The 24,594-nt window shown below is 43.3% G+C and overlaps 1 protein-coding gene across 1 annotated transcript in view; it reads right to left on the reverse strand.

The window, feature by feature from the left end:
• ASB2 (ankyrin repeat and SOCS box containing 2) overlaps positions 1-24,594 on the reverse strand; it is a 42,385-nt gene that overhangs the window by 9,639 nt on the left and 8,152 nt on the right. The window contains 8 exon segments of the mRNA XM_032692230.1: positions 3,887-4,058; positions 6,253-6,479; positions 6,481-6,496; positions 8,500-8,655; positions 9,315-9,481; positions 14,668-14,772; positions 16,329-16,593; positions 22,681-23,003. Of these exon segments, the coding sequence (XP_032548121.1) occupies positions 3,887-4,058; positions 6,253-6,479; positions 6,481-6,496; positions 8,500-8,655; positions 9,315-9,481; positions 14,668-14,772; positions 16,329-16,573 (1,088 nt within the window). The 5' untranslated portion in view covers positions 16,574-16,593; positions 22,681-23,003.

Genomic DNA, 24,594 nt, shown 5'->3' on the forward strand with positions numbered 1-24,594 from the left:
GCAGTTGCAAATCTGTGATCATTTTTTTCTGCACAGGTGTCATTGGAGCTGTATGACCAACCCAATGGGTTAAACCTTCATTTCCTGCTATAAAGTTGGGTGGTTTAGCCAAGGCACCAGGTTGATTGTGTAGATACAGATAAGTCACCTTTCAGTACTTTCAGGCAGAGACTAAGGACCATCCAGTGTGAGTCTGCCTGCTGTTTCCAGAGATGACCATGCTCCCTACATAATGTCTGTGGAGAGAGGGGTATCTAAATAGGAACTCGTGAGAGTTCAGCAAGCCAAGCACACCTTCTTTTTTTTTCCTCCCATGCAGATTCCTCTATCTAGCAGCCAACAGCTTTGGTAACACACAAGCATGCAAAGCTCAGTTTCCTACCATGTAGAAAGTCTCCTTTAAAATGCTGCGTATCTTCAGCTTGACTGCAATGGCTAGTCCCAGCAGCGGGCCCTCAAACATATATTTACATAATGAACTAAGCCAAATATAAGTGCCAATCTCAGTAAAACCTTTATTTGTGACAATCTTGTGATCCTGTGAAATGATCCTGTGAAAGATTGAGCCTCCAACGCTCCCAGGAGCTGAAATAAGAGTTGAAGATGCATTGCACTTTGCAGGATTATGTTCCTGTTTACATGATGGACTACTGATGTCTCCAAGTTACTTCTAAATCTCATTTTTAAACAAAAATGTTTTTCAAATTATGTAAATATCTTGGGAAATTAAGCACTTTTTTTTCTCTAAGCAGCCGCACTAGTTTTCCAGCACTGTGACACTCGCCAGGGAGCAGGAGGTTTGGGTGCTGGTGAGTTGGCAACTTCCCACCATCAGCAAATGTTCTGTAAGAGCCTAATAACAAAAAGGGCACAGAGCACTGCGAGGACACCATGCCAAGTACCAGCATTAGTCATCCCATGATCAAATGTTTTGAAGATTTAAGGGTCTGTTTTGTTCTTTCCCTCCAGCGTATGTGCTTCAGCCAGCTCTTCACATCTGAGTTAAAGAGGCACTGCATCATTTCAGTCTGCAAGGGGAACCTGAACCTCCCTGCAGGGGTGCCACACTCAGGCTCCACATCCAAATGCTGGAGTGTTCTAGAGGTCAGTACAGTCCCTGTACTCCACATTTGTTTTGGTATGATAAGCAGGAAACATCAAATTTGTATCAATTTCATTGCGTAGCTCAAACTTGTCTCTGTTTCTTGCCCTTCAAAGTGGATTGGGTCAGTAATATGGTGCCTCTATCTCTGCAGCCTTTCCTGTCTCTCTATAGGGAGAATGCAGCTCAAGTGAAGGCAGCCAAGACCAGAGAAGTCAGACTACAGCCCATGTCTGTCACAGGGCTGAGCTTCATGTACCATTTTGAAATGGTACCAAGTTTCTCCTTATCCCTGACACCTGCTTCTGTGATTTCTATTTATTAGAAATTAAATGGAGCAGGAGGCAGAGCATGCTTAGTAGGAGTGTGCCAAGAGTTTACTGATTTCTATTTACTTAATAAATCTGCTCACACTTCAAAAAGTCTTCCCTTCTCAGCATCTCAGTTCTGAGGGGGAAAGAGTTAAATCACTGCTTGCAATTGTTCTACAGCTCATGAGATGACCTTTATGAATTTCTGGTCAGTATTGACAAGGTGTCATTTAAAATAAACAAACACCAAGCAACAAGAGTTGACAGTTGAGCCCTGGGACCACATTCTTTGCTTTTTGATGGTAAGGAGCCTTCGTGCTCTGGCAAAATGTTGAAGTGTGGAATTCCTGCAGAATTACGTACTAAATCTGCAGGAATACAGAGGTCACCGTGAAGGGTGTTATTTTACTGAATACCAAAGGAATTAAGAATGATCAGCCAATTGGGCTAAAGCTTTGTCATTTAGATAAATATTTATAAGAGAATATCTCTTTCTTTTGTCTTTCTCTTGCACTTAGTTTGCAGCAGTTGTGCATAAAAATTTGTGTTCAGTCTTTTACAAGTGAAACACAGAGTTTGGCCTAAATTCTGGTCTTATTTATGCTGCTGGTTGTCAGGAATAACAGATATAAGACCTGAATCAAGCTCTTGTTTTCATAATATATATAATATATATATTATATGTATATAAAAATATTATATTCATAATAATCACGTTGCAGAGTTTCCATGATAAATTTCTTTTCAGGTCATAGTGTGGGACTACTGAGGGGAGGAAAATATTAAGAGAGCTGGGCCGGACTTTATATAAAAACTGGATACAGATCAACTTACTGTACTTTCAGATAAACTTTTTCAAAACTGGAGCTGGGTTCTGTCTCTGGCGCAAGGAAATGTCTTTCTAAATCAAACCCTGGAGAAAATTTTGAGTCATGTCTGCATTAATCTGTGTGAGGTATCCATGAACATGCTGTAAGTGTATAAACCTGTTACATAAATCGACATTGAGCTTCCCTCTAGAATACACAGCTTGCACAGGGAAGTAGGCCTACTCCAACTACAGAAAATTAATATCCTCAGGTCTAACAAAGTGTTTGGACAAGCTTAATTGGCAGTCCCAAGCAAACCTAAACACTACGATGAAAAACTTTATGGGAAGGTGTAATGATGTCAAAAGCTTTTATTCCTCAGAGACTGTGAAATATGTAAGAATCCACTCTAGCAGTTGTCTGCAAAGATAGCTGTATTGTCCAGAAACAGTCCTTGCGGTTGGATAGACTCTCTCATTTGCCTGTTCTCCCATTTGCCTGTTCCTAGAAGTATTTTGATAGAAACTGCAATAATCAGAAGAGTCCTCTACAGTCAGAAAAGGAGTTTGTCACTGCAAGATATGACTGTGTTTTGCAAAATTAGCTGTGGGTCGCTCACCCTTCCAGCAGCAAGGGGTTAAAGGCAGGAACTAAAACTTGCTGTAGGATCAGAAGTACATGCTATGGAGTCCAGGCTCAGAAGCATGCTGCAATGTCCCAGATTTTGAAAGAGCCAGGTAAACGCTATTTACATGGCAGTGCAACAATTCCATCCTAGACAGCATCTTCTATGTTGATTTACTTTATCACAGACTGTAGAGTTTGTCCCTTTCCCAGAAACATCTCTATTTCAGAGGACTGTAAAAATCTACCTGATTCCTGGTTATTTTTCCATTAGTTACTATTCTCACTGTTTTAGAGAATATGCTCAGCTCTGTCCCAAACACATTTCATTTGAGACAGAAACCACAGGGTCTTTTTATGCATTTGTCTGCTATAATTAAGAGTTATTTAATCACTCAGTAATAAAATATATTTTCCAGACCATGAGCAATTCTTGTCCTTCTTTTCTGAAGCCATTCCAATTTCCTGAAAGGTTTCTGAAAGGGAGGATACCAGAACTGAACACCATATTCTAGCAACAATCTCACTAATGCCCTAGAGATTCACTTAACCACTTCCTGCTGTCAGCAACTGAATTATTGTCAATAAACCTGAACGTAGCAGAGATGAATCCAACATCTTCTGCTTGTGCAGAAGAATCACAATGGACTCATGTAGGAAACTATGCTGCAAAAACTATTGAGGACTAACACTCCCCACCAATACTTTTTTAATTTCATCTCAAGAATGTTTTGAGGATCTCAGTTTAATCCACTTCCAAGATACATGCTGTTATTTAGCTGCAATAGGTGATGTCTTGGTAAAGTTAAAGAAATCTTTTGCCCTTCATTCCTGCTCACCCCATCCCATCCCAATCTGCAAACACACTCTTCAGTGTATAATTTCTGGCCCAAGCTCTGCAAGCAGAAAACCCCATTCTCAACTAATAGCTCCCTTGCTCATAATGCCAAGAATTAGATCTGAAACATTGCATTCTCCTTTTCATAAGAATGTTAGATTCTTGTCTAAAAGATGAAACTATGAAATTAAATAAAACTTACTCGCAAATCCCTTTTTTGGCTGCTATGTGAAGAGGTAACAGGCCATCCTTATTGGCTTTGTTAGCATCTGCTCCTTGGGACAAAAGAAACTCCACAATATGTACATGTCCATTTTTACAGGCTTCATAAAGGGCAGTGGCATTATCACTGGCTTGAGTATTTATATCAGCGCCTAGGAAGGAAGAAAATCTTTTAGCACCAAAAGGATAAAATCAAATGGAAGGAACATGCTTTGAATGAACAGTACATCTTCACAACACTGGAAATACAAAATGTGCTGGATGGGGATGTGAAGGAGGTCATATCAAAGATGACATAGTCATATCAGTTATATACCATTATATCACAAATTTACACAGGCTTTTAATACGATGGGTATTTTATGAGGGAGAATTTGTCATAGGTAGCAACCATTAGGCCCCAGTCATGAATCCAGACTCCATTCAGCTATAGCTCAAAGGAAAAAAACTTTAAAATGGGCTGTTCTTTATATACCATGGCCTTTCCTTCAAACACAATAATTCCACTAATATTTATATGTTTTCGCTATGTATATACACTATTCCTGATCAGGAGTTTGGACTAGATGATCTCAATAGGTGCTTTCCAAAATTCTATGGATATGTATTTATGATATATGTTTATACGTACCATTCATACTCTATATATTCACACTATATTTACAGGATTTATACTATGTTTTGGTTTTAGTACCTATCCAGCCTAAAACAATACTCTCTAAAAAGACATCTGCATACCGCCAAGCAAAAATTCTAAACAGGTTTTATTTGGGCATGTCTTAATCGACGAATATTGCATTTCAAAACTCAGCACCTGAGATCATATCTCTTCACTTCATGAGAGCTGAAGTTTGGCTCCAGATAGTTTTACAAAAAAAAATAAATATTAATGTGGGAATTTTTCTTTCTTGAGCTCTAATGTGTGCTTGGCTTAATAAACAACATGCAAGTATAAAGCAAGACAATACTTTTTTGCCATGAACAATTTGGAATCTAGCTTTTTCTGTTATAGATATTCAAGGCCCAAGAGCCTGGGTTTTGACTGTCATATACTGTACCATGGCATTCTCAGGCATGCTGCTCTATGTGTATCCTAAATGGGAATGACATTTCACTGGAGTTTTGCTTCTAAACTCCAACAAAGAAATCATGTTTGATCATGAAAGATTTCCCTGTGTTCTCACCCTAAGCTGAAACATCTGTGTTGTGTTTGGCCCTTTGAAGGGGCTGTAGTTGGAAACATCAGGAGAACTGCAGTGACAAAATATAATGAGGGACTACGTTCTTAATGAGAAAGAAGCCATTTTTATGATGAACGTTACTCGTCATAAACAATGAATGATATAATTCCTGAGATTTTCAGAGGACCTTTTCAGGCTTGATAAAATTGGACAGTTTTATTGGAATTTCTCCTGTGTATTTTTCTCAAAATTGAACTTCAAGGAAATCCTCTATCTAGTTTGGAACACAAATCAAATTCTGGCTTAGTTTCTAACATTGTACGCAGCATGATGGACTAACTGGTCATGTAAAATTTTTTTTTACAAGACTAGGTGGGCAGCAGAACACATTTTTTGTTCCCCGACTCTCATATCTTTCTTAGCCATACTAACTGTTTCAGAAGTTTTATTTCATCTGTGTTAAGCTCTTGTTTCACAAGTGCAGGACCCAGATCTTACCTGCATTGAAGATATTAGCCCACTGTGAAAATAAAATACGCCTCAGAATAGTATTAAAGTATGCTGTGCTTAGTGTAAAGCTGTTTCACACAAGTGGAGCATTAAAAGGAATGTTTAGTATAAGATAGATTAAAATTCACTCTTTATATGGTTAAAAATTTACACATAGGGAGAGCTAGTCTGCTTCTATTTGATGTAAACCCATTAACTCTACAATAGTACTCTGCCTAGTTTCAGCAGAATACATTAAGAGGAGGACAGCTAACATTGCCCATCACTGCACATGTTCATGAGCAGATGGGGTAGGCTAAAGTTCAACTTCTGCCATCTATTACCACCTACATCTGTCTTTTATGACTGATTGGATTTTGGGCTACATGTTTCAGCAATGTGAGTTTAGAAAGCTCAGGAAATGCAGTTAGGCAGCACCATATTACTTCCCAGAGTAGGTGACCATGAATGAATGCTGAGGAAGTGTACGTGTCTAGATCATGCTCTCTGAAAGACCCTACCCAATTCCACAATCTGGAACAACGGGGTTTTAGTGCCTCTGCAGGCTAGGTCTTGCCTCCAGACACACAAAAAATGTGCCAGAGAGAGTTACTGGAAACTTCTAATTATTAAGAATTAAATGAATAAAGGCATATAATGGCACGGCTGTACTCACCACATTTTGCGAGGTATCTCAAGGCTTCCAGCTGCCCACTCTCAGCTGCCACAAATAAAGAAGTGATCCCATAGGCATTTGCCGACTCAATCTTGGCACCCCCTTTCACAAGAATATCAATAATCTCCAGGTCATTTCGGGAGACAGCCTCATGGAGAGCAGTCCATCCTCGATTACAACGATGGTTGGTATCCGCATTGTACTGTACCAGGAGTCTTGCGGCTTCGCGTCTTACGCTCACAGGCTGTTTTGGAAAATGGGAAGAGACTAGGACAGGCTTTTGAAAATATTCTGGGTGTTGTATATTCATTTCATGTAGCCTAAGGCAGTGTAACACCAGTAAGCCATAGTAAGACCAAAGACCCATTCAGGTATGAGGGCCAAGGCTGCTGCCAAACAACGCTGTCTGGGACTCCTAAAGGATGTGATAGTGAAAACAATCTTCAGCTGGGAGGTGGTGGGAGCTAAGTGTCCTGTGCAAGGGTTGTGCCAAGCCTGGTACTGGGTGGAATCCAGCCTAGCACATTTGTACCAACTGAACACCACAGTGACCAAGTGGGGTGACAAATGTGCAGGAAATAATTTACAAAGAACAAATATGTTACATAAATCACATGACATGAACACTTTCTTTCCAAATTCTGTGCAAACTGACACTTTTTCTTACTGTCCTGGACTGCAGATAAAGCTCTATATAGACAAGAAAATAAAAAAAAAAGCTCAAACCAATAGGACCCAGCAAAGGATTCTTAGAAAACAATAATTGTGTGAGTCAGTAGCACTTTCTCTACCTGAAACAATTTTTAGTTAAAGATCATCCTGAGCTAAAGAAAGGTTCTTGATCATTAATCGCATTTTGTTGATTTTTATTCTACCAATTTGTCCCATTGCTTTTTGAATCCCAAATCATCAGATTTCCCAAACAGTTTTGTGGTGGGATCCCAAAGCAAAGGTACACAGGATAAGCAGCTACATTTACAAAATCCAATTAGCATTTCTTGTACAATGTACAGAAGAGAGGCTGGCACATTTCACAGCAGTTGGTTTTTTTTCTTTGAAATAATAGTGTCTTTTTTTCACAGAGGTGCCACCTTTTGCTTTTGATCCTTCCCTTGGGATATCTCCATGACTTCCTCTCCCATAAACAGGTGTCACTCGTGTACTGAAAGCAACTATGTAATTAGCTGCTTCTGTAGTTACCTATCTATAGCTCTGAAGAGTTTAATTTGCTTCCATATGAGGGATGGCTACTTTGTTATGATAGACTTTTTTAAAATTTGTTTTTGTTTGTTTGTTTGTTTGTTTTTGTTGTTGTAAGATAAACTAGAAGATACTGCATCAATGCTAGCACATTGTTATTAAGAGCTTTTCTCTGCCTAAAGTGTTTTTTTCACATCATTGTTGTTATTATTATTACTATGAGCACTACTATTACCACCACTACTGTGTGTTTAATGCACAGCTGAACAGCTTTCCTTTAGCCAACTAAAAGCCAGAATTTTAAAACAAAAGCATTTTAAACCGAGCAGCTCTAATGACAGGCATCCAAAGCTGGAGGTAAGATTGGTGTTTTAACCAGTAATATGTGCTTTTAACGTTTTAGAGTGCTAAAAATTGTCATGGCAGGAGCAAAGGCAGATTGACGTGAAGGTGTGAGAGATCATCTCCTTCTATGAATCTTTGTGATGTCATGGATTTATTGCTATTCTGCTAAAGAAAGAAAGTGTTCTCTCCAACTATCAGCAAAGTAATACGTCCACATTAAATACTTTATCCACCTTGCTGAATCGTTTGTAATTTTATGCCTCGCCATAGGACACAGCTTGGCCTGGCTCGCACAGTATATGAATCACTGTCATGTCTACAGTTACTCTACTCCCACATCGAACATCTACTTAGGTCCTACTGTTTAAAAAAGCATTCATATTCCAGTACTCTCCAGCTTTCTGTAAGTTTGGGACATTGCGTAGACAGGCTGTGCTTAGGGCCCCACTGAACCTCTCACACGCACCCTCAGCACCACATCAAAGCTTGCACCCTGCAGGGCAGCTGCTAATCCTGTTTCTGTTACAGATGAGAAAAAAGGCCATGGCATGGCAGGTCAGACATAGGAGATAGAGGACTACTGCAGGGAAGTAGAAAACAGGAGCTAATTGCCGAGTTTCTGCCCTTCATCACAAGTGATCCTGCAGTTCTGCCTTGGTGGTGCCAGAAGAGTTCAGCATCCCGGGAAAAGCAGCTACACACCTTTGTAGAGCGGCGTTTCTCTGGCCTTGTTGGAGATGTCGGGCTCAGCCCCAGCCTGCAGCAGGGTGAGCAGGCAGTCCAGGTTGCCCCGGCTGGTGGCCAGGTAGAGAGCTGTCTCCTCATTGAGAGTGCGTTGGTCGATGGTGCTGGGGTACGCTGTGGAGGAATGGTGAGCCCAAAGTCATTACGGCGTGTAGTGCACAAGTATCTACAGCATCATCACCTTCCAAAATCCTTGGAGGATTCAAGTAAGTTTTTATTGTTTCTTTTCCTTTTCCATGATCAATATAAGTTAGGAATATACTATAAAGTTACTATAATTCAGATTGAGTATCTAAATCTGTCACCAGTTTAGATTAAAATGTTCAGCTATGGCTGCTAGTGATGCAGAAAGTTGTTGAGTAACTTCAGCAGCAATTTGAAAACAAACTACAAGAGTTAACTGCCTTCAAGCATCAGCAAAGAGGTGATGGGTTGGATCTCCAGCCAGTGGGAAGTGAGGTGATTCCTGTCAGCTTTGGCAGCTGAGCAGCTCATAATAGTAGAGAGCTCAACTTCAAGGCTTTAGTGTGAGAAATCCTTGGCTTGGCAGGATCTATCCCAATATCAGTTTCTCCCAAATATCCTAACTTTTAAGGCTTCAGTTTGGAAACCTATTTTCCAAGAGAAAATGAAATTAATATACAGTCAGAGAGGCTGGAAAAAAGTTTCACACACGGTCCCAGGCCAGGATTGGGATGCTGCTAATACTGCCTTTTAGTTTATTCATATTCTTCTTCTCCATTTTGTAATTAATTAGTTTTAAGTTCACTGACCTTTTTGCAACAGGCTCAGGCAACCCACTTGGCCGTAGTATGCAGCTTCGTGGAGGGGTATCCAGCCATCTTTATTAGGTTTAGAAAGGTTTTTTCCTGATTTCATCATGTTGCATACTGCTTTTTCATCTCCATCCTTGATCGCTGCCACTACAGGGTCAAGTTCTCTTTGAAACAAGATTAAGACTTGATTACTACTTCCTTCATTACTGAGAAGCTTTTTGGAGCAACATTACTGTATCATTTGATCAAAATAGTGAACCCCTTCAGCCTATATACCAGGTATTTGTGGCCCTGAGGTGTCTTGCCACAGGGCCTGTAGAAGTAAAATTTGTCTTTAATTTTACCATTCTCAGCAAATCAGAAGAATCGCTCTCTAGAGGAACTGATCTCTCTCCTCAGAGAGTAAGGAAAGTGTAGGTGTAACTAATCTCTGACATAAACACTTATTTTAAGTATCTGGATTTGGGGAATACTAGCCCTGCCCTTGCTCTGTACACTGCGAAGTGTGCATGGCTGTGATAATTACTTCACCTTGCTGTCCCATGTGGCATGGTGCTTCCATATGAGCTCTTTTAAACAAGATCAACTTTGAAGAGCATTGCCCCTGTTCACCCCTGAAGAAATGTTCAGATTTGCAGGTGGCTTTAGCAAAAGTTATCAATAAATCTTACTCTTGTATTTTGAAAATACTTCCTATTTCCTTACACAATCCCATTTTCAGAATTTAGCTGATCCAATAATCACAGAATCACAGAATATACTGAGTTGGAAGGGACCCACAAGGATCATTGAATCCAACTCCTGGACCTGCACAGGACCATCCCCAAGAGTCACACCATGTGCCAGAAAATATCATCCAAATGCTCCTTGAACTCTGTCAGGCTCAGTGCTGTGACCACTTCACTGAGGAGCCTGTTCCAGTGCCCAAACACTGCCTGGGTGAAGAACCTTTGTCTTGTATCCAACCAAAACCTTCTCTGACATAACTTCAGGCCATTCCTTCAGGTCCATGTGAACATTAGGGTGTTTGTCTTGGGTCTCCTTTATTTCATCCAGGGATGGCTGAAAAAAATACACCCACCTAAATGAAATTCTGAGCTGCCCTTCATCATGTCATCACAGAGATCCACAGCTATAGTTATTTCAGCATTGAAAAAACAGATTTTCAGAAATAGTAACTACTTTAAACACTATTGACCTTAAAAAATATGTCTCCAGTGTCTCAGTAAGACATATGACATGCTGGACACTTCTGAAAATCTGGTTGTTAGCTGTTAAGTGGTTCATGACTTGATCCATTCTAACCCAACAAACCAGTCACAGGCTCCACAGGGTCAAATAACTTCTAGACACAAGGATCAAAAGGAATGAAAAACTATTAGGGAGGAAGTGAATATTTAAAAGTCTCTCCAGAGTTCAAAGTCATTGAAATGTGTAGAATCAGTGGATATATAAATAAATCTTTTATTTGGTGCTACCTAGTTCTGATACTTCCAAGAACAGGCTCACTGTGAAAATCTACAAAAAGCATAAAGTGTGCTCCATGCCACCCAGCATGAGGCACAATGAACAGCCTACAAGTGCACTTTGCCCTCGCAAGCCTTCCCTCTGCCAAGGATGCATTCCACACACTCCAGGCAGTGACCCATTTCTCCCAGCTCTGTAAGAGTGGTTGCAGAGCAGGGCTGACCCGGGCACATGAGTCCTTCTGCAGAGCAACAGTGAGAGCTACTGGGAGTCTCCCCACAGAGCAGGGGTCACAACACTGCCTGACAGTCACCATGTCCCCAGTCAGCGGTGCCTGCAGCAGGGCCTGCTGCCCTCCTTCCACCGCATCTGAGGCTGCCGGGAGTGTGATAGAGGCAGGGAGCTGCAAAGTGGGTCCTCTACAGCCAAGTCAGGCAGGACCCCTGCCCGTGGTGGACAGTAGCTCTGTGCATGATGCTGGGCTGTGCCTTCCAGTGTTGGCATCTGCTCGAGCTCCTGCTGAGCTGTGCTGGGACAAGGCAGCCACGGCCTTCTTATTTTGATGCACTAAATAACTAAGCTCTAGAACAGCTAACATTGTAAAGGAAGAAGCACTTTTCTGGTTCTAATGGGAACTTGCAAAAAATTAATGTGGGCTATACTTTCAGAGACAGAGAGCAAGAGGTTCATGAGAACATAGGAGCATTTGTGGTTTGAACTAACTCTATGGAGAAAAACTTGCAGTCCTGAAGCCAGAGAGATGTGGGAGACAGGGAGATGTGCGTGTCTCAGAGAGACTGTTAGCATAGACAGGGTAAGAATACAGCATGTGTTAAAGGTCATGCAGGGTAGTGATTATGGGAACAACCTTAAACTCTAGTTATGACAGAATGAAAGTCTAAAATACCACAATAGAGTGAGATCAGAGACATAAAAATATGGGCAGGTTAGCACAGGTCTCCTCACAAAGCAGATTACTGGTACAACCTCTGTATTTAATGCGAGTTACAGGAGCAACACTGGATTCCATTGTCTTGCAGGGGCTGGACAGACCAGCAGCCTGAAACTCACACAGGCATCACTAATTTCAGTTTGCCCAAAGGTACCTAATCTGTGCCATAAACATTGATATTAGCATTGAAAGAAAAGTCACCAAGCTGCTTCTCTGAGGATAAACTCAGGGCCTTGAAGTAGAACAGGTGAACTCAATATCTATGCCAGAGAATGGGAGAAAACACCATTTCCCAGGTGAAAAAGTGCTTGGTGCCTCTTGCTCTTTCTCTACAGCTGAAAGCAGTGATTTCAAAACAGTATAGTCACAAAAATAGTGAGACTGGAATGGGGAGAGATATGGGACACAAGGTCAGGCATTTTGCCTGAGAAGATAGTAGCTAGAGCAGGCAGCTGTCTCCCTGGTCACAGCCCTCCCAGGAGAAATCAACTGACCTCCGATAACTGCCAGGCGAAGGTCTCAGGGACACTGCTGTATCTCCAGGCTGTTTAAAGTACCCTGGGGACTAAGCCTAAAATTGCTAATTTTGTACAGATAGTAAACTTTTATACAGGTGTTAGAAACTGAGCATTTTGTTGAAATCAGCTGACAGCAACCATTGGCATCTCTGGCTGGAAGAGGAGGCGGAGGTGGGGGATCTTCATCTTTCAACACCTCTGGCATCAGGCTGCTGAAACCATCTGTTGTTCTGTGCAAAAGTTCGTGTTACACGTACACTGCAACTTCAGGATTTGGGCACATGATAGAGTTACCGGCACATAATGAGTTACTGTGTGCTAGGTGGACCATGGCAGGAGGGCTGGCACACAGCAAATGCAAGGTGAATCACATTATCTGAGACCTCAGTGAAAGCAGGAGGGTACCTCGGATTTGTGGTAGGGTCAAAAATGTGTGAAGAATCAGTTACTATTCTGCTTAAGCCCTCAGATCTTGAATGAAGCAAACTTCTGTCGGGTTCCTTGACCTTAAATGATTCCTGAGTAAGATGAGGGGGTTTACTGGACGAGGCTGCAGATGCTTTAGCCAAGCAAATTCCAGATCAGAACAGAAAGTTTAATGAATCTCCATGTGAAATTCTTGTTTTCTGCCTGGTTTATAATTGGCTGTTATAAAACCCCAGCATATTCTTCTGCCTGGATTTCATCAGATATAGAAAAAACAAGTATTAAAATTATGATGTAAGTCTTAATATCTGATGAAATCTTAACCTTATAGGCAACTCAAAAGAATTACTGCATTTCAAAGGCCAGTAGCCAAGACAATAAATGCTCATTGCAGATGAGATATATGGTGAGGTGAATTTGGAGTGCTGCAGAAGAGGTTCAGTGGAGTATGGAAAAGTTCATGAAGCTCTTTCTTTTCCTGACAGCCTGGAGTGATGCAGGCAGCATTGAAGCAACAGCACTTCCCCAGGTGAAGCCAAATATCATCCCTTCCTGGATCTGAGTCTAGGGTAAAATATCATACCATCATGCTCTCCTGTGGCTTCCCAACTATATTTTTGCTCTCACTTGGCAGAAGAGGAGGGCTGGTTTATCAGCCTTATCCCAGCCTTTTTGCAGGCTGAACTCAATCAAGCTGCTTGATGCAGAACAACCTGCACCCCACCCTGCTGCTGGACCCAGAGCATCATAGAGGCATGCAAGGAGTGCAGAGCACGTACTGAGAGGATGTGATTTCAGTGTGGCTAAGGGGAGCTGGCAGGTGACAGGGATAAGGCAGGCTTCATGCTGCAGCAGAAAGAGGTGTTCACAATGACAGGGAGGGCAATGGCAGTGGAGGGCCAGGAACAGACCCTGCATCAGCCAGGATGCAGGGGGAAGTGAGGAAGATTGTAGAGCTGGGTGAGGGATGAAAGGAAGAAGAGTGTTGGAGGAGTAGTCCCTGCAACCAGGCATCCAGGGAGAGACTTGTAACACAGATAAAAAAAAGTAGATTTGAACTGGGTAGATAAAAAGGGCAGGGAATTTTTTTCTGCAAGGATACAGGGAAGTGCTGCCTACAACACTTTTCTCTTGTCATCTGATAGCTAAGGGCAGGTGCACATATCTACTCTGCCTGCAGAGAGTCGTAATAAACCTGTCACAGTCCAGACATTTCCACTGCACTCAGGCACTGTGGCAGAGCTTAGGCCACCCCCTTGCCTGTCTGCTTTCCTCATCCAAGACTGTTCACTTAAGCTTATTTGCAGCCCTCCTAACAGCAAAGCACAGCCAGGAGGATCAGAGTCAGTCAAGCTAGTTTCCTCTGGGCAAGTAAGCCCTCTTCAGTGTGGCAGAACAGCACAGGTATGGCTGGGAAAAGGCACAGCATCTTGGGAGCATTTATAAAATATTTACTTTGAAAGACTGCACTTTCTTATCTTGTTTATATATGGTGATACATTTTTTTCCCCATTCTTCCCCATTGTTGAACCCTGAAGTTAATACCAATGCAATATGCAATTACTATCAGCACCTGCCTGCCTCATCTACCATGTTGATAAGTGAGCCAGTCTATATAAATCACATTGTATTTGTCCCTTCCCTGCTGTCCTTGTCACCTCAGAGCTACTGACTGACCAAGAATCCCCAGGACATGTGCACTGAAGGGATGCAGAGAGATGAAGAGGGAGAAGGGAACAAGGGAGGTTTGAGGTGGCTCAACTGCAAGAGCCTGGGCATGGTCTGGTACAGCTAGGAGGTTGGAAGGAAGAGCAGGAGTGCAGTGAGGGTGTGGTGCAGGTGTCAACAAGACCTCCTCCAGATGAACACACCATCTCCCCCCACCAGACACCATCGCCACCCAGAAGTGATGTCTTAGTGGGAGAGTGGGTAGCAAGGCTTGTTTTGACTGCGGGGTAAAACAGGAGAGGAAGAGGGAGACACTTACACGGGCTGGGATGTGCTGCACAGGCTGCTGTCGTACCTTCGCCTGACCCCCCAGGCTGCCCCCGAGCTGGATGGCTGAGCACGGCCTGGCTGCTGGGCCGCCAATCTGGAGTGGCGATGACATGAATGGAATAAGGAAAAATACTCCGAATAGGAGAAACAGGTCATGCTGAGGCAGAAAGAGAGACACACATCCACAGAAATGGAGCGAGAAAGCCTGCCGGTCAGGGCGTTGAATAAAAGCAGATGGCCACGGCTTGCACTGCACTGGATTCAGCTGCTCACTCGGCTCGAGTTTATTTTTGGCCCTCTGAGGAAGCGTCAGGGGATTCAAATGACCATATAAGACAACAGTGTGGTTAACCCTACCACCACCGCACAGGAAGCAGGCATGAGGCGAGGTGAGGTGACATTCATCACCTCCACAGTGCCACGCAAGCAGGTCAGAGACGAGTGCAGAGGAGGACCCAGGATGTCTGGGTGTCAGCTCCATTTCAGCTCGGCTCTCCCAGGTGGCAGAAGTGTTCAGCAGTGCTACAGATCTGGTGATACAAGCTGGAAAGGTTTTCCCTCCAGTGGGAGGTCAAACTCTGCTGGGCTGAGGCAAGGGCAGGACAGGTTAATGCACAGAAATGCTAATGCTGCCTTTTGCCAAAATAGCAGTTGTCAAAGGATACCCAAGGAGGACAAGACCAAATGGCCAGGGAAGCCCTTATTCTCCCCAGCATCGGGTCCCCACAGCACAACTGACAGTTTAAGAGCATAGTAATGACACTGAAAAGCCACAGCCTTTGGTGGGAAGTAGGATTGCAGGCTATACTGCATCCTGATTCCACAGCTATGAACATGCTTACATTGAATTATCATTGAATTGTTCCCAGTTTCCCACCCTTGGAAACCAAACAACCACAGATGTTAATGAGCAAGGTGTCAGAGGGTGGAGTTATGACAAAGAAGGAGGAGCAAAACTTTGGTTACTCCTAGTTTATTAAAAAATGAAAAATTAGTTTAAAAGGATATTTTCCCTTGTTTTGGAGGTGACTTTGGGACCTATTCCCTTTTCCCTTGAGAAATCTGCCTTATATAAAATGAAAGGGGAACATGGCCTGGGTTCGAAACTGTCAGCAGGTCTCTGTGATGACAGCTCAGCATTGCAGGGGAGGGGGATGGTGCCACAATTTCGTGTCTGGAGATGTTCTTGTCTGAGAGTAGCATGTTTGAAGTCTCTGACTGATCTGAAATAGCCACATCCTCTAAAAACTGGATTATCTAAAAGGTAGCCAGCTCACATTATACCTATTTTTTGCATCTCTCTTATGTTTTCCCATAACAAATGCTGTCCTCCCTCTCTGGTGAAACCTAAGCTCAGCATATAGTGTGTCCCTGAGGGGGAAAGGAGCAGGTAGCCTCAGAAGGGCTTCTGTGGCTCAGGAAAGCTTGTGCCCCTTTTTTTTGTTTTATTTGTTACTTAAAACAGACAACATCAAGCATATTCTCCTTTTGCTGTGAGCACATAAATTGTTGACCTCATTGGATTTATAGCAGACTCTGGCTTTCACACTAATGACAGGCTTGCGGAGGAGCCGCCTGGCAAAGCTAATTAGAGAGCACGTGGTCTGACAGGGGAGGCTGTTTTCCCTTCCTGGGCAAGGACTCACTTACCTTTGCCAAGGGTAGATGCGGTAGGGTGGGTTGTGGGGGCTGGCGTGGCTGGGGGTGGCCACCGCCCCAGCACATGCCACCATCGACTTCTGGTGGCTCTGGGCACCTGGCTGACCTGCGGGGTCCTCCTCCAAGCTCTGCTGGATGGCCATCTTTATAAGCTCATCTTCACTCAGGCTACTGTACAGACTGTATTCCTCACAGCCTATTGTTTGTCTTTGAGTATTTGCTGCCGTTGTAGCCATTTTTATTATTCTTTGCTTTCCTATAAAAAGAAATTGTGATCATCAAAATCTGGAAAATGAAAGAAAGAAACTCAACTATCTTGTGCTCAACTATCAGCTCTGCCTCTTGATTAGACTGACCAGAAAATCCTTCAGAAATCCTCCACTAGGGAGAGAATGTTATCTGCTAAAATCTGCATGTAAACGTAATGAACTAAGTCCTTTCTATCACGCAGAAATAACTGGTTTAACTGGTGTTTTAAAAAGAGGAAGTGAGCTGTTGCACACAGGGCAGGTTTTTATCTACTTCTTTTGGTTTCCAAATCTCAAGAGAAAATAGGTAAAGGAAATCCCCGTAAGATTAAAGAGGTACAGTTTTGAATTTTATTTAGGAGAAGACCAATGGATGTCTCTTTTTATTGGCTTTTTCTTGCTCTAATTGCAGGAAATTAAGGGAAGAGGTTTGTCTCTTTGCTGGTTTTCTGAAAGGACAGATTCTCCACCATGAAGTATAAAGAAACTATTGAGCAAGTTTTTCCTCCATATCTGGAGATCTCTCGAGCAACATGCAAAGATATGCTTTGAAGTGCCTTTGTTTCACTCAGCAAGGAAAGCAACAGAACATTGCTGTGTTTCACTTCTGATTTTTTGCTTTTTCACAGAACAAAGTTCAAGGTCATGAGTGAGCTGGAAATGAGAGAAGGGGGAAACACTGGGGCACACTCAGCAATCACAGAATGACTGTGAACGACCAATGCAGCATGGACTAAAAAGATCAGGATGATCCAAAATACTGAAGAATTTCCAGCAGTGATAGGGAAGTACTAATGGCATGAATGGTATGATGCTTAGCAGGATCTCGTTTGGATGCCAAAGACCACTCTGGCCACCAGTGTTCAAGAGCCAAGGGATTATTTTATGGGAGGAAAAGGAAAAGCTTGCCTCAGAAGATGACAGCCAACATGGAATAGGTTTACTTTTTATAAGCACTGAGGGAAAAATGTGTAAAATAATGGAGAACAGTGGGATGAGGAGCAACAAGAACAAGCTGCCCAGGAGGACATGAACATGACAGGGTGGGACAGGGACCCAGCAGGAGGGGGCTGTGGAGGCATGTCCCCCAGGTGCAGAGAGGTGAGGGGCTGGCTGAGAGCATCTGTAGGGTTGTCAAAAAAGCTGCCTGACCCCACCCTGTGTCTGCCAGTCCCTGTCCCAGCGATGCCACAGCAGGGTTGGTCTGCAGCTCCACACAGCCTGGCTGTGCCCAGGTTCAGGTCCTACTGATCTGGGCCACCTGGCAGAGCCACGAGCATGAGCACCACTGTGCAGGACCTGCCTCAGCAGGAGCCTCAGGGGAGCCATCAGCTTCTCTTCCCTGTGCAGCTGCTCTCTCCAGCAGACAGGGCCTCTGCCCCCAGCTCACCAGGTGCCTGGGGCAGCCTGGCTTCCTGGGCACTTGCACCTACATTGATGGCAGACAAGCCTCACACCAGGAAAGTGCCCTGCTATGGTAGCCCTTGCTGCTGTGTGCACAGCCCGGAGACGGTCCTGACCTGGAGGAAATGGTAGCTCCCCAAATGGCAACAGGGCCATATCTGTGCACATCCAGACTCTCATGTTTGTTTCTTTAACCATGATTTAAAAAAACCCACCCCCTCACTAACTAATACAGTTTGAAGAAATCACAAGAATTTGAATTAAGCCATAAGTAACTTAAAATCTTGAATTTAAGGTTTTCACTTCAGACATGGTGGTATCTCCCTCCTCAATAGCCACCTCAGACCTAGCCAAGCCCACCCCAGAAGTGTGAAGACTTCAGGGTAAAGGGAAGCCCAGCAGATTTCAGGCTGACATTATGACGTTTAACAACAAAGAATATATTTCACATCCATGAAAAATGCCAAAATAAAACCTTCAATTGGCTCTAAACAATGCTGCCAAATTTTGATGGGTTTTATTTTTTTAAATTTATTTATTTTGTTTATTTATTTTATTTATTTTTTTTTATTTCTGTTTTCAGCCATATCTCTCATGGCTACAGTTGGTTCCCTTCTCCAGTGGGAGCTGGTATGCCTCAGCTCTGCTATGACCCTTGCTGTCCCAAAGATCCAAGCCCAGACACCAAGCAACAGATAGCTCTTGTATGGAGCTGCTGCCCGTCCTGCACCCCAGTTGCTCCAATACCTGTCTTTGGCTGTGCTCCAGTGAGTGTCTGGCCAAGAACAATGACACAACTTTGCTTTTCCAGCAGCTGCTGCTGCTGTTTGGCTCTCTCAGCTCCTGAAATGCTGAGCAGTACTTGCATAGCTGCCCATAGGTACTCACGTAGTAGCTGGTGAATGGCAGATGTGTGGAATCCACGGGCTGGAGTCAGAGGGCTTGTCTGCAGCATCCAGCACTGCATCCAGCACTGTAATGCCTTAATGTACGGACCTGGCCCCAATGGTGACTCAGAGAGCTAAACAAAGCCGTCAGTGGAGAGGGCAGGATCTGATGGTAAGCTCCTAATGGAGGTGATGCACAGTGACTCTTTGAAGGAGGCAAGAATGGAAATGAAACTGCTCCTCTTTGAGGGCAACCTGCACCAGTGCAACCTGGAACACAGATCCCTCCTCTGTATCCTGCCCAATCCCATCACCAGCATCCTTATGCCACAGGAGGTAGGGCAGGCAGTGAATCCATCCTCACTGTGCTTCTGAGCTGGGTGTTGCAGTACTTTCAGGGGCAGTCAGGCCTTTGAGGAGTGTGCAGGAGTCTACTGCCAACATGATGCCACACCCTGGCACAGAGGAGCTAACTGATTTAGCTATCTCACTAAATTCCCAATGGATTCAGGTATAAAAGCCATTTCTGTACATCTTCCCCTCCCTCCTTTTGTTTCACACCTTGTTAATGCACAGGGAGCGAAAGGGAGATTTTAAGTTTGCATGGGTCATTCCTATTTCACCCTCTTATTCTTAGTAGGGGTTAACTGGGTCCAATTCACTTGCAGAGCAAAGGGAGAATGTTTCCTGCATGTTGGTGAGCCTCACTAATCTAAATATTTTGACAAGAGTTCCACGGAGTGCAGAAACAACAGTGTTAGCTGCAGCTCGCGCCACTGACTCATCTTGCAGGGAGAAACTTTGTAGGGCTCAAAATAAAGCTTTTATGTCTGCTCATTGAACTGCACAAACATGATGAAGGTGTGAGGGTCATATCCTGGGGCTGCAGGAGCTTTTGGGCCCTTACTGAGAGCCAGAGACAGCCTTGGCTGCCCTGAAACCCCACAGAGACTGTTATAGTTGGGCTTGAAGCCATTCTTGCATACCCCTGCCTGTGTCCTCTTGCTCAGATTGACCTGTGTGGTGTGACTGAGTTTGGCAGGAGGCACAACACATGCCTTCTCCCTACAGCTCCCTGTGCAACAGCCCTGAGTGGAGTGGAGCAGAGCAGAGCTACCACCCTCACCTTCCACCCAGGGATGCTTTTGTTTGAAGCTGGAGGACCACAGGGCACCAGCACTGGTCCAAGTTATGTCTATAAGAAGTCACAGTGAGCCAGCTGAGCTGCAATGACAGGCCGAGCACATGCCCTGGCTGGAGGCTAAAAGCACCAGCACCTGGTTCAGTTTACCCTTCTTTCCCTATGGCTGAGCTTGGTGTGTTCCTGTGAGTTCCTGGCACTGCAATAGCTCAGCTGATACAGCAGGGCTAAGGTTACCCCATCTGAGGCCATCAGTGAACTGCCAACCATAGCCTTATGAAAGCTCACTAGACTAATGTGCTGTAAGGTAAATATTTTCCACATCCTGTAATGAAGGTGTGAAAAAAACCCCCAATCTCTGTTGCTAGAAATGTTTGAGCCGGTTTGGAATAGTGAGATCTGGCCAAAGTGGTCTTTCTAAATGCAGCTTGAATTTATTTTCTTGTCCTAAGCCTGCTTAGCGTAGGTTTACGGTATTGGAATCAGATTTATAAGTTAAATGCTGAGTTTACTGTTCACCCTAACTTCAGGTTTTGTGGGGATGTTTTAATGTTTGGCTGTACCCTGCATTTCTCTGACAGCCCAAGATTCCATCCTCATGTGCAGGTAGCACACAGCATGGCATCTACTGGGACAGCAGAACCTGATTTTTAAAGCTGTGGGTGTAATGCCCTTATTATTCCTTAGAGAATGCTTTGCCTTCAGGTCTGGATGGCTTCACTACTGATCTCTCTTGGCAGAAACATATTTTAGGATGCTGCTCTCTGTGCTGCCACTCTGTTCAGTCTGACAAGATCTTCTGGAATCTAGACTTACCACCATTTCCACATAGAATCTGATACTTATTTTTAATTTTGCTGTCCTGATTTCAGAGAGAGTTTGTTTATTTATATGTAGGAACCAGGCCTGCGCTATACAGGGGTAACTTAGCTGCATCCAGTGACCAGAAGACAAGGTTAGAAATGAAATGCTTGCGCCAGGGCCACACTGCAATGCTCTGTCTTGGGTTCATGGGCAGGTGTACCCGGCAGATCTCTGAAACCAAAGGTATTACTCACCAGGGTGGCTACCAGTAATCACCTGCTTGATAGCAAAAGCCACAGACAAACACAATTAGGTTGCTATTATAGTTGGACGACAAGCTCTGTCAACATACAGTGTTTGGGAGAATGGGCCTCTGATCCCTGATGCAACATAAATAAACAAGGATTACAGCTGGCTTTGAACATGCAGAACCGTGCAATTCAATACCATTAGCATCTGAAACAACTGGTCCCCATTGATAGCACTTCCTTAAAGAAAAGCTTGGGGGGCTGCCTGTCCTCCCTTAATAGATTCCAGGCAGCAGAATTAGCAGAATTACTTATTTCTGTCAAAGGAGGGTGGCAGGTGAATGACAAGGTCATTAAGGGAACAGAGCCAGACTTTGCCTGCCTTTGCGCTTTTATCCCAGTCAGCTGGTAACTCAATATAGGACCCTGGTATTTATGGCTCAAGGTGTGATAAACCATATTTCTAAAAACATAACCAAGTCTCTGGAGGCTGCAAAAGAGAGAGGAGAAGAGCAGCTTCATAATTTTGTCTTTTGCAAGGAATGATTAAGCCCCAGCCTCTGCAAATATGTTTGCCTTTCCACGTGTTTGTCATTACTTCTGAAAGCAGAAGGAACACGTGGGGGAAGGCAAACACGACTGGATGTCCAGGCAAACCAAGCCTCCACTTCATTTCTTACTGCGGCACCTTTCAGGACAGATCCTCTGTGGGCAATGGAAACCAGATCAACTTGCAGCACTCAAAGTACTTGTATTTTTGCTGCATTTTAGGTCAGTTTCCAGATAAATCTTTGCAGTTCTCTAAGGATATTATACTGGATAGCTACTACAGGGAAGCAAATGATTTTTTAAAACCAGAAAGATTTCAGTGCCCATCAGGTCTGCCAGAGCTGAGACATCGGAAGAATGACACCTCATGCTGTCCGGCTCCAGCAACAGGCAAGGATTCTTTGTAGTGACAGCTTATGCAGACGGCTCAAGTTTTAGCCCAGTGCTGAAGGAGCAAAGCCAGGATTCCTGAAGGAATCCTCTGAGCAAACAAATCCCCTTGTTCAGCCCCAGCTGTCAAAACAGGTCACCTATCAGCCTGGCATATGCTCTGATGCCACAAAATCATGATTTTGCACAAATTCTTTGCTGGAAATCATACACCTGCAAGATTTTATTTCTTCTCAGAACACATTAATTCACATAGCAATCAGTGCAATAGTAGCTTCTTTTCAAACCAACTAACATTTATAAATTAAAGAAATCATTTGCCAAAGTAATTTTTCTCCTTCACAATGTGCCTTGTATGCTACATTCCACTTTAGTACATTGTAGCTACAGCACTGATTTCTGAGTAAGATATTCTAGGGACAAAGCATCACCTGCAAGTTAAAAAAAAATAAGGAAAAGGCAGAGCTACTGTTCTGTTTAATACCAGAGAGTGTTTTATGGCATATTTGAAAAAAACAAACCCCAAACAAACAAAAGCAAATCACAAAACTTTTCAAGACTGTGTTAGGGTGTTAGGTTACAAACTGTTGTAGGAATAAATATTTACGTAGATACAGTAAACCGAGAAGTTGAAAATACTAATTAAGTTCAAAACATGCATATTTGCATTACCTTTTTGTTCTGAAATAGAAGGGTAAAAATACTGTTGAAATTGGTTATCTCCTTGATTAAGTCTTAATTCAGAAAATCCTTGCTGGTATTTGTCTCCCTGCTTTGCCTGGATGTTTCGATCAACTGCAGGACAGCTTGGAAACACTCTTGCTTTGAAGCCTGGAGTTTATTTCTGGATCACCCCATGATCAGCGAATACAAGCCAAAATATAAGTTGTTCCGAATCTCAGATTTCCTGTTTGAAGATGCACGGCAGAAACTTTTACTGATCCTGAAGTTCTTCCTCGTTGCGTTATCTGACAAACTTCACTTCATTGAGCATCCTGTAGCTAAATGACACAAAGTTGACCTTTCTATTACATCATTATTTATTGTCTCTGACAAGTAAACCATATATGGACATGTTTCTGGAACCTAAAGAAGAAAAAAAAAATTACCATGTAATTTTGAAGTAAAATATGCTGTCCTGGAGAGTTTTATTTACTTGGGGGGAAGGGAGCTCCCTTTACTTTTCTTTTAGCTGATGCTTGTTAAACAAAACAGCCAAACATTACATGTATATTTACTGATGTTTTAGAGTTGTTCATATATTTTTAAGGCTGCAAGTTGGAGACTTCAGGATTCCAAAAGATGACAAAAGCAGTTGTGAACCTGTTCCAAGTAGTATTTGTAAGAGCTTACTAGTGGAAAAGAACTGCTCTTGTACCACCTAAATGTGAACAACAGATGCTCTCTCAGACTCCTTGAGGCCATAAATGGGAAGTGATAGCCACCTTCCCCACATCTGGAAGAGGGCAAGCTGGCCAAGGAGGAGATTCTGTGAGATAGCACTGATCCAGGGATGAATTAGAAGAAAAGAGTCAGGCACATATAGGAGAACTGACACTTGGATCGGCTGGAACGTTGGGATAATAATACTCAGTTTGGGAAGGTTTCCATGTGTTTGTACAGCTAACACAATGAATGAAGGGAAACTATAATACAATATCAAAATGATGCCTATACTTTTTCCTTCAGCTTCTGCTTTACTGATTGCCACAGCAAAATATTGCACATAGAGAGAATAAAGCCTAGATTGCAGTGGGTCTGCAATCCTTTCTGAGTACCTTGTGAAGCCTCAGGCTACCTGTACATACCCTGTCAGTGCGTAAACACCCCCATCTAAAGTTTACCAAGAACAATCTTGAAGGGAAAAAATGCAGCCAAACCATATCATCCACTAATATGCAATTCCTTCCAACTCATCTACTTCTTTTGTAGAGTCTTTGAGGACCAGCATGATTTCCCTCTCCATGCTTGCTCCTCAATACATTGTGCTCCAGCATGAGAGGATGGCCAGTACATGACACATCTCCCTTCCCTGCTGTCCAAAAAGCTATCTGTCCCTCATAACTAGTGCTGGGGCTATTGTTTTGTCCAAAGTTAGGGTCATTCAGCAGTTACTGTGACAGGCAGAGGAGCCCTGGAGGTCATCACCGAAAGTGCGTAAAGTTCTTATGCCCTTGACAAGATGTCAGCCAACCCTCTGTGACTTTTAAACAATACCCAGTGCTTTTTTTACCCTGATACTACCTCAAGATTGTAACTAGCCTTGGCTTAAAACCAAAACTGAATATCTGCCACTTTTAACCCTTCCACTTGCTTTTTGGCAGTCTCTCACCAAATTCACACCCCTGTCACGGTCTGGTTGATCACTGAACTCAAGAAAAAATGCTGATACTGTGATTCAGATTCACACTTTGTACAGGCAAGGGTGTCTGTGTCTTGTAGGATGGACTGTTTGATTAACACAAAGGTACTGGGGCTCAAGGTCTCGTAAGCCATGAACATTGTAGGTGGTTGCCCATGACATTCAAAGCAAGCACACTCCTCAGCTCCCTTGCAGAGCTCTGTGCACCCCCTTGATATATTTGA

Source organism: Chiroxiphia lanceolata, chromosome 6 (assembly GCF_009829145.1).
Source record: "Chiroxiphia lanceolata isolate bChiLan1 chromosome 6, bChiLan1.pri, whole genome shotgun sequence".
Classification (NCBI taxonomy): Eukaryota; Metazoa; Chordata; class Aves; order Passeriformes; family Pipridae; genus Chiroxiphia; species Chiroxiphia lanceolata.